Here is a 10,494-nt window from a genome sequence, read left to right as displayed (position 1 = left end):
GGTGTTATAAACCACGTGTAAAATAAATACACGACTAGGCTATAATTATAAACATGCCTGGACAAATGCCCCGCAGATAACCTTCAGGTACAATACATGTACAAACAAAAAAAGCTGCCTCTACTGTTTGTGAAAATAAACATTTATGGGGTACGCAAATACAAGGATGTAGGATTGCTCTTTGAGATGCTGTTTTATTGTGAGAAATAATTTTTTTTTACATTTTTACAATATCGTGTCTTTGGTTTTTATTCGTATAAAACACGCCGCTTCTTACTTGTGTTGTAACATTGGGTTATATTATAGCTTGTGTTGTAACATTGGTGCATATTATATATATATATATATATATATATATATCAGAAATAAGTTGTCCAGTAACTCTTCTGTTTGTGTATATAAGGCAGCCACAAGGAGAAAATCTGCGACAATGTGAATAAACACAACTTACAATGCCCTCAGTAGATAACAAATAACTTCTCAGATTGACATTGGTGCATATCTCTTCTGTGTATATAAGGCAGCCACAAGGAGAAAATCTGCTACAATGTGAATAAACACAACTTACAATGCCCTCAGTAGATAACAAATAACTTCTCAGATGCCATCTTCAGGACACAAAAAAGAGAAAGCAAATATCAATTCAGGTACAATACATGTACAAAGAGAAAAGCTGCCTCTTCTGCTTGTGAAAATAAACATTTATTGGGTACGCAAATACAACAACAATTGACCTAGGTGTTATGAACCTCTGAACCGCAGTTAACCTAATTTAGGTAATGTTCACCATTTAGTTAGTGTTCACCATTTACAAAAAACAAATCGACAGCTTTAAGTTCTCCACTATATGAATACACTGCAAATACCCACAGCAGATTCTCTGTTTGTGAAAATAAACATTTAGTTAATGTTCACCATAGTGTTCAGTAGAGACACATATAAACAGCTTTAAGTTCTCCACTATATGAATACACTGTGAATAAAACAAAAGCTTACAGAATCAAACTCGGGGATACGTATAAAATCTATTATAAAACAAATGAGAAAGGTGTTATAAACCACGTGTAAAATAAATACACGACTAGGCTATAATTATAAACATGTGTTATTCCACAAAATACGGGAATAATATCAAAACTACAACAAATTAAACTATATTAAACTATATCAAAAGGGGGAATCAAACAAGGAGGGACAGCTGGATACCAGCCGTCAGACAAGGGGAGGGGAGGGGTTACACATTTTGATACACTTTGATAGGGGCGGGGCACCTGTCAGATTGAGTTTGACGGATCATGGCTATTATACACTACTGCTGTGTGACAGAGTGGGAAAAAATGGCTCTGACAAGCAGTAACCTTACTGAAGTCACCAGCGGTCACAGCCGCTGTGTATTGCAGACCGCTGTGAGTTCTCATGCTGTCACAAAATTACAAAATCTCCTAGGTGTGACAGGCGAGCTCAGGCCGCTCTTCCATTTTTGAAGACCAAAATTAAAAACGTTCTAAACTTTCCCTGATGGCATTGATATTGAGCTTGAGATACTCCTGCACAATTCTATCTATTTGATCATTATCTGTTAGACTTATACTCTGTTCTGCTCATGTACGGGCTGGTCTAAAATATGTTTTAACCAACTCACAGAAATTTCTTCTGCCACTTGCACTGCTGCTTCCGCTAATGTATTTGCGTTGACGACTCAACCTTCCCAGGGTTGGAAGTCTGTATCTATTATGCACACTGTGTGCCTTACTGCTGTCTTGGGAAAATCACTCTTAAGATTGTGTAGAAGCATGGTTCAATACTTCAGCATGCGCACGTTTCATTTCAAGGGGTGAACATCTGGCAAAATGTACTCATGTACAGTGTACCTAACAGAGTGGCAACCCAGTAGTCAGCACTATTTCTAATCCTAGCAATATGGGCATCATGTTGCAGATAGTGCAGCAAGAAGGTTCTCATGTGTCGGGCACTTCCGCGAGGTCCAAGTCCATGGTGTGTTGGAGGCAGTGTTTCACTCAAGCTTGCTTCCTCTGTCCCCTTCCGCCAACCACATACAACAGAAAGGGGATCATTATCCTATTCGCCTCATGACTGTTGCACACCCATCACCTCCTCCTTCTTGTCCTTCTCCATTTGTTCCATTGCTCCTGCACCTTCACTAACAGTTTGTCTGGTACTACGAGCCCCTTGAACACTGTAAACCACCCTCCCATGGCAGCCACTTGTACGTTGACAGTCTAGCATTTAGAGATATTGCTATCTCTTCCAAATCTTCCTCTGCTTCCACCTCTTCATATGGGACCATCAAAGTCTTCAGCAGACTATTCGAAGTGTGCTATAGCATGTAGATTACCAGAATAGTGATGCTGATGATGGCATCATCAGTGATAACCATCTTAGTAGCCATTTTGAATCTGTGCATAATGATGCACAAGCGTGATTTGCACCACGTCTGGACTGCTTTGACCTAGACTATGGAAAACTACATATTTCACCAGGGCTCATCACTGCAGCCACAGTTGCTGCAACATGTTCAGAGTGGAATTCCACAGTGTCGGCACAGCACATATCAAACGGTTAACTAATAGGCCGAAACACCTCTGTAGTGATTCAAGTTGATGAAGCAGCGAAGGAAGTGTTAGGTACAGAGGTTTATCCCACAATCTTTGGGGATTTCAAGACTTGGTGTCTAGTGCTTTAGTTTACCATTCTTTTGTGTGTAGTGGTTTAATTCTCCATCCTCTGATGTGTAGTGGTTTAGTTCTCTAACCATAGGTGTTTATTAGTTTTGTTCTCCAATCCCTGTTGTCTAGTAATTTAGTTCTCCATACTCTGGTGTGTAGTGGTTTAGTTTCCCATCAACAAACACCCTGCAAGCCTTGGGGATTCCAAGACTTGATGAGCAGACTCTTTTCCACCTTCCCCCACAGTCACTCCATGCCCAGACACTGAGATGCAGTGCACTTGGCCATGCTTACCACCAAAAACCATTCCTCTAAATAAAGGCACAACGATCCTCTCCACAACTCAATAGCTATAACCAATAGAGATGGTGAAGTAAACACGATCACTAGTAAATATAAATATCAGCTCTTTATTATATGTTTAGAAAAATACATTAAACGATAACAATACATATACATATATAGAAGTGTCAAGACTAATATATAAATAGTGACAACAGAGATGGAAATCCAGAACACTCTGCTATCAATGGACTCTCTAGTGTAGCAACAAAGACATCCAATCTGAGAACTCCCATAGATACCCTCACTAAAAAAGTCCCAAGTCAGAAGAAAATACTATCAATAATAAAAGCGCTACAGCGGACTATAACTACACATACATAAACAATGGGCATAGACCTCTAAGTAGTATAGTATACACCCAGAGTATAGCGGGTAATCAATAAAGAGGCTCTACCCCCCAGAGGCTATATCCCATCTCCCTTATAAATAACTATGATGTGTCCATACCTGCAGCCATAGTGAGGGTAAATACGCGGCTCCCAGATGACCCCGACGCGCGTTTCGCTGTCCTGCAGCTTCGTCAGGAGGTGACTAGCTCAATGCATGGCTTCCCTATATATAGTCCGAAGTACCCTAATTGTGTGCAGCTGCGGCGGCGCGTCCCCGGCATGTTGCCGCCTGATGACGAGCGCGGCGCTCAGGGATCGCGTCACCCGGCAACAAAAGCCCGGTCACATGACCGCGCCTGTTACCAGGGCAGCGCGATGCCCGTATAGAGCGCCACTGCCCCCATCCAGCAACAGCGCATGCGCGGGTCGCGCACTAGTCTGCAATACTATAAGAAACATCACTAGGTATATAATATTGTGCACCCAACCCCCATGCCCTGTCGTGGCTATACCTGTGGGCCTATTAGTGTAAGATATACATAGGTAGGGGTAAGTACCCCTACTTCTATCTATAATGACGCTAGCCTCTCCAATGTCCATATGGGCCTACATATTGCAGTGGTACACAGTGCCGCTGCATAACAATGTTAAAATAGCATGATTCCACGCATATAGAAGGAACGTGTCTCACAAATAAGGTGCTAATAGTAACCATGGTACAAGTTTGACATGAATAGAATAAAATGAGTTACATAAATGGACATCTGTATATAGAGCCAGAGAATACATTATCACCCATGTTGAGAACATGACAGCGGATACAGAATAAAAAATACCCAATATAAACTACCTCTACATAGACCATAATCCGTCCCCACATGTTTTTAGCACCATATTTGCCCCAACATAACCGGTTGTTATAACTATTCATATCTGCTTTTTTAATTCCCGATTATTCTTTTTCTCAATAGGGTCCTTCCAATTCATGCGATCAGTGGCTCCATCACACAGGTGTCAGTCGGCTTGATTATCGCCTATAGGCTCATCATAGATTGTTCCATGCCTAACGACCAGGACGTTGCGGTAAGTATACAGCTCACATACCTAGATAGATAAAGACGATAATAAAAACAATATAAACAACAACATACACCATTAAAATTCGCGCCATACATTAGATAAAGGATTTGAAGCTCAACACCTCATTTAACCCCCGAGGTGCAAGGGTATTAAGTACAACAATCCATTTGGTCTCCCTTTTTAGTAGTTCTTTTTGATGATTGCCTCCCCTTATTCCCAAATGAACTCTGTCTATTCCTCTTACTTTAAATCCCCTCGGGTCACTCTTATGGTGGACTAAAAAATGTCTGGGGATGGTTTTTAACATTGTAATATCCTGAGTAGGATCCACATTTTTTATATCCCTCACGTGTTCTAACACCCTCACTCTTAGTTGTCGTGTGGTCATGCCAATGTATATCTGGTTACATGGGCAAGATGCAAAATATATAACCATATCAGTTCTACAGGTGATATGGTGAGTGATATTGTATGTACGTGATTGATCACTGTTGAAGAATATAGACGTACGTTCCATGAATTTGCAGGCCGAACAATCGCCACATTTAAAACAACCCCATTTGGGGCCTGATCTCTCTGAGAAAAAGGAATTTTTGGGAGGTATATAATGACTACGGGTTAAGATATCTTTCAGGTTTTTTGATCTTCTCCACGTAATAGATGGCACCTCTGGAAGATGTTTGGCCAAATCATTGTCAGCTGTCAATACTGACCAATGTTTCCTACAGATATCTAATATATCCGTCCACCTGGAATTGAAATCAGTGATCAATCTCACTGGTTGTTCTACTTGTGTTGTTGGTTTTTGTTTCTTGATAAGTAACTGATTCCTAGGTGTAAACTTGGCCCGCCGATAGCCAGCCCTGATGTTATGATGATTATAACCCCTCTGTTTCAAGTTCTGTGTGAGGATTTTTGCCTGTTGCTCAAATTTAAAATTATCCGAGCAAATACGTTTCATACGTAAAAATTGTCCCACCGGGACGGACCTAATAGTCTGTGGGTGATGTGATGACCCCGCATGGAGGAGTGCGTTAGTGGCCGTCTTTTTACGAAATACATCCGTAGTGACAAACCGATCGCTGCCAACCTCTATCAGCACATCTAGAAACTCCACACATTTTTTGCTAAATTTCCATGTCAGATTGATATTAAGAGGATTTTTATTTAGTTTGTTAAGAAACGATGTGAGCCCTGCTTCAGTTCCCTGCCAAATAAACAGAATATCATCAATATATCTAGACCATGAGATCACGGCGGCAAAGTCCTCCAAATCATAAACGATTTCCCTCTCCCACAGCCCCAGGAACAAATTAGCATACGAGGGTGCACAAGTCGCCCCCATAGCGGTGCCCTGGAGCTGTAGGAAAAAACGATCTTTAAACGTAAAAAAGTTATGTGTCAGGGAAAAAGTCAACAAATCAATAATAAAATCAATCAAATCTAAATCAAGATTAGTCATATTTAAGAAGGACTTTGACGCCGCGATCCCATGGTCATGGCGTATGGAAGTGTAAAGCGCCTCCACATCACAAGTAACGAGGAACATATCATGCTCGAGCTCTACATCATTTAATCTCCTCAAGATATCTGACGTGTCCCGAACGAAGGATGGCAGCGTCTCGACACACTTCTGTAGATAGAAATCTATAAACCTACACACTCCCTCACATAGTCCACCAATCCCAGAGACTATGGGCCGTCCCGGTGGGTTACAGGCATCCTTATGTATTTTAGGGGTCATATAAAATGTGGGGATAATGGGTGAGTCATTAGTCAAACCATCCAACATTTTTTTGGAGATGATACCCTGCTCAAAACCATTTTGGAGTAACACATCTAGATCATTCTTAAATCTCTTAAGGGGGTTACTGTCAAGTTTGGCATAGCACTGTTTCGTGTGGAGCTGTTTAAAGGCCTCACGTTCATACATATCTACCGGCCATAACACAACATTACCCCCCTTGTCCGCAGGCTTTATAACAAGATGTTTCATTTTTTTAAGTTCATTTACTGCCCTATTCTCGGCAGCAGATAGATTAAATCTCGAGACATCCTCAGGTAACAACGCAATATCATTTTTTACCAACTTCACAAAGATGTCAACATTTGGACTTATACCTGTAGGGGGGAAATGTTGTGAACGGCTATGCAGATAGGCAGGAAAGTGCTCGTTACCCTCTTGTGCTTGTTCGTCCAAGAGGGATTCCAAGTCTGATAGCGCCTGCTGCTCAATGTCTGTTGGAAATAGATTTTTAGACTGATTAGCGAAAAATTTCTTGAACGACAGTTTTCTAGCAAATAGCTCCAAATCTTTCACCATTGTGAAATAATTAAATTTGGCTGATGGAGAGAAGGAGAGCCCCCTTTCCAACACCTTAACTTGTGCCCCCGATAGTTGTGTGTCCGATAAGTTAATTACCTTAAGATTTCTTACATCCTCTTGTATCTCTTGTTGTAGTTGCGTGTTTGAATATGTGGGAGCGGGGTAGCGGGTTTGTGGGTTTGCTGTTCCAAATTGCCTCCTTCCTTTGACCCACCCCGTTTGCCTAAAAAAGGCTCGCCACATGATTCTTCTGATCTAAGCGATGTCACAGATGATGAACGTGATATTGGCTTACGTTGAGCTTTTTTATACTGCCACTTATAGATCCTATTTGTTGAGTAGTCTTGAAGGTCACGTTGGAATTTTCGGACCTTAAACTCCTGTATCTCTTTCTCCCACTTATTCAACTCCGCATCCAACTCTTTGTCAAATTTATTGCAATCTTCAACAGGCAATACACTCTGAATTTTATTTTTCAGGGTCTCAATCTCTCCTTCTATACTGTCCAATGCTTTACGATCTGCACCAATAAGTAGCTCCAACAATGTACGTGAGCACTTATTCATGGACTCTTCCCATCTGTTAGCAAATGTTGGATCACTAATGTCTGAAGTGGGATGAATCTGAATTCTTAAACCTCTGGGGATAATGTCTCTTTGTAAATAGTTCTCTAATGCTGCCTTATTCCACCACACTTTAGTGCGTTTGTGGAGTAGGTCTTTGATGTTGAGCTTCAAATCCTTAATATCTCTATTGTCTGTCTCCGTTGCATTCTGTTCACCAAATAAAGATCCCAATTGGGAAATCCAATTTTTGTCACGCTTTTTATAGTCCATATAATTGGTACTAGAGGCATCTGTAAACACAGATAATATTATACATACCACCAAAAACCATTCCTCTAAATAAAGGCACAACGATCCTCTCCACAACTCAATAGCTATAACCAATAGAGATGGTGAAGTAAACACGATCACTAGTAAATATAAATATCAGCTCTTTATTATATGTTTAGAAAAATACATTAAACGATAACAATACATATACATATATAGAAGTGTCAAGACTAATATATAAATAGTGACAACAGAGATGGAAATCCAGAACACTCTGCTATCAATGGACTCTCTAGTGTAGCAACAAAGACATCCAATCTGAGAACTCCCATAGATACCCTCACTAAAAAAGTCCCAAGTCAGAAGAAAATACTATCAATAATAAAAGCGCTACAGCGGACTATAACTACACATACATAAACAATGGGCATAGACCTCTAAGTAGTATAGTATACACCCAGAGTATAGCGGGTAATCAATAAAGAGGCTCTACCCCCCAGAGGCTATATCCCATCTCCCTTATAAATAACTATGATGTGTCCATACCTGCAGCCATAGTGAGGGTAAATACGCGGCTCCCAGATGACCCCGACGCGCGTTTCGCTGTCCTGCAGCTTCGTCAGGAGGTGACTAGCTCAATGCATGGCTTCCCTATATATAGTCCGAAGTACCCTAATTGTGTGCAGCTGCGGCGGCGCGTCCCCGGCATGTTGCCGCCTGATGACGAGCGCGGCGCTCAGGGATCGCGTCACCCGGCAACAAAAGCCCGGTCACATGACCGCGCCTGTTACCAGGGCAGCGCGATGCCCGTATAGAGCGCCACTGCCCCCATCCAGCGCCATGCTTGTTCATCCAGGTGTCAGTCGTGAAATGTATCATGGCAAACATAGATTTTGTCATGGAATGGGTGATGTTGTCTGCAATATTATGGTGTAGCTCAGTCACATCTTTCACAAAGTAATGATGACTGGGCAAATAGTACTTGAAGACTGCGAGAGCCATCAACTTTCAGAAAGGGTCTGTATACACCAGCTGCTGTACTGAGAGAGGGTGGAGTAGAGTGTTCATGACAAATTGCTGGACTGTGAATGAGGTGCATGCGGAGATGTTATGGTGGATTGAGGAAGATGTGATGTGCTCAGTGTCTGAGATCGGTTAAAAAGAGAAGGCATGTCCACTTCCATAAGAGCTGATCGGCTCTCACTTCCTTATACTGTAAACAAGTGTAGGTTTTGCAGCCACAGACCTATATGAGAAGACTTGCCATGGTGACAGATGAGGAAGAAGCAACACATGCAGTTGATGGGATGGCCGATGGTTGTAAAAGCCTTCTAGTGCACATTTTTGCACAGTGAGATTCATGTTGATCGCTGTGACAACACAGCATTTCTTCTTAATTACGCCAGATGTAAATTCAGTAGGCCCAGAATCAAAAACTGTTGTATGAAGTATTGACTCTTCTTGTAGGACGAATATTAACTCTAATATCAACTCCTACAGTTTGACTGCTATCTTTGCAAAACATGAATAAATGGTCACTGAAGGATGATGCTTGCTGATATGTTGATTATACATTGTCCAGGCCAGCCAGTTTGTTGCCATTCAAAACAGAGAAGGAAAAGCTATGCAAATAGATTACATAATTGCACAATGTGAGATAACCTCAGTCACATCTTTCTCTAGACCTCTGGATGCTGGTTGAAGGCCAGTTGTGAACTACATATACAGACTTTTTCCAATGTTCCAAGAGACTCTACAGGATGTCAGCTTAGGATACCATAGCCCCAGCTGAAAGAGCACATGACTGCTTCATTGACCTTCAATGAAACCCTAGAGACCTCTTGAAGAATCCACCTGACCACATACCTCATTGCTCTCGGTTAGCTTGCCAAGCTTGTCATTACCTCCTCTCGATGAAGGCCAGCCAAAAGTGGGGAGCCACTGATGGGCGTAGTCAGACCTGGAAGCAGCTCTAATCCTGAAGAGTCAGTGGAAGTGTGAGACTCTGTAATTTGCACCATCTTGTGTGTTTGTTGGGACTGTTCTGTATGCTATTATTACCACACTGTTTTACCCTTACCTTGTGTTATTTAGGTAGTGTTATTCCCATGGAAAGAGAGAGCTGGTGTTCAGTGATATGAACTGTGGTCCATGCAGTCTTTCTAAAGACAGTCGGGCCAGTAGACGTGAGCGGATACTGACGCTGTGTCTCTACAATCGCGCATGAGCCGATTCATCCATGTAATAGTCAAATTATTGGAATTTTGCCTCTGCTGATTTTTTTTTAAAGTTGGTAGATAACCTGAGTTGGGTCATACTTTTTCCATCTCAAAAAAGGCCCAAACAAAGTTAGACTCTGTAGTGCTAAAGCATGTAAATATGAAACATATGAAAAATGAATAGCTTTCTGCACTAGATAATAAGAAAAATGGAGATACTTAGCACATAATTTGGCCAATTCATGCATGCCCAGGAGCTGAGGGCAAGGCAATCTCGAGTTTGCTAGTAACTTGTGTGTCTAGTGTGAATACCTCTCTTTTGCTAAAGCCAGAATTTATGGGTAGGAATGATCCTGCTGCAATTAAAACAGCCACAGGCTGGATGATGGAGTGCTCAGTCAAAGAGCTAATGTACAAATAACAAAAGACTGTATGGCACTTCCAAATCTGAAAACTGGTGTGTACAGGTGCGAATTAGAAGTAGACATCTCTGTATATAACAAACAGTTAAAGTTGCACTCTATAGTGCTAAAGCCTGTAAATAAAAATTGTCTGAAATGTGAATGGGATTAGTGCTCTAGATAATAATAAAAAATGATGATACTTAGCACATAATTAGTAGTGATGAGCGAATACATTCGGCACTTTTCGTTACTCGCATGAATAGTATGC

General features: G+C 41.3%; 1 protein-coding gene across 2 annotated transcripts; it reads right to left on the bottom strand.

Moving 5' to 3' along the window:
* Nucleotides 1-3,431: 3,431 nt before the first annotated feature.
* Nucleotides 3,432-7,755, bottom strand: LOC138645009 (uncharacterized). Of its 2 annotated transcripts, XM_069733976.1 has the most exons (3): nt 6,864-7,755; nt 6,563-6,679; nt 3,432-4,465 (listed from the first exon to the last, which is right to left on the bottom strand). In XM_069733976.1, exon 1 carries the CDS (start codon nt 7,601-7,603, stop codon nt 6,875-6,877), a length of 729 nt encoding a protein of 242 aa, XP_069590077.1. In that variant the 5' UTR covers nt 7,604-7,755; the 3' UTR covers nt 3,432-4,465; nt 6,563-6,679; nt 6,864-6,874. The 2 variants fall into 2 exon arrangements, with proteins under 2 accessions (XP_069590077.1, XP_069590076.1); XM_069733975.1 differs by having other exon boundaries at nt 6,563-7,754.
* Nucleotides 7,756-10,494: the final 2,739 nt, after the last annotated feature.

The sequence above is a fragment of the Ranitomeya imitator genome, chromosome 7, assembly GCF_032444005.1.
Source record: "Ranitomeya imitator isolate aRanImi1 chromosome 7, aRanImi1.pri, whole genome shotgun sequence".
Taxonomy (NCBI): domain Eukaryota; kingdom Metazoa; phylum Chordata; class Amphibia; order Anura; family Dendrobatidae; genus Ranitomeya; species Ranitomeya imitator.
The sequence above is the reverse complement of the archived record's forward strand: the minus strand, read 5'-3'. Positions and strand labels throughout refer to the sequence as shown.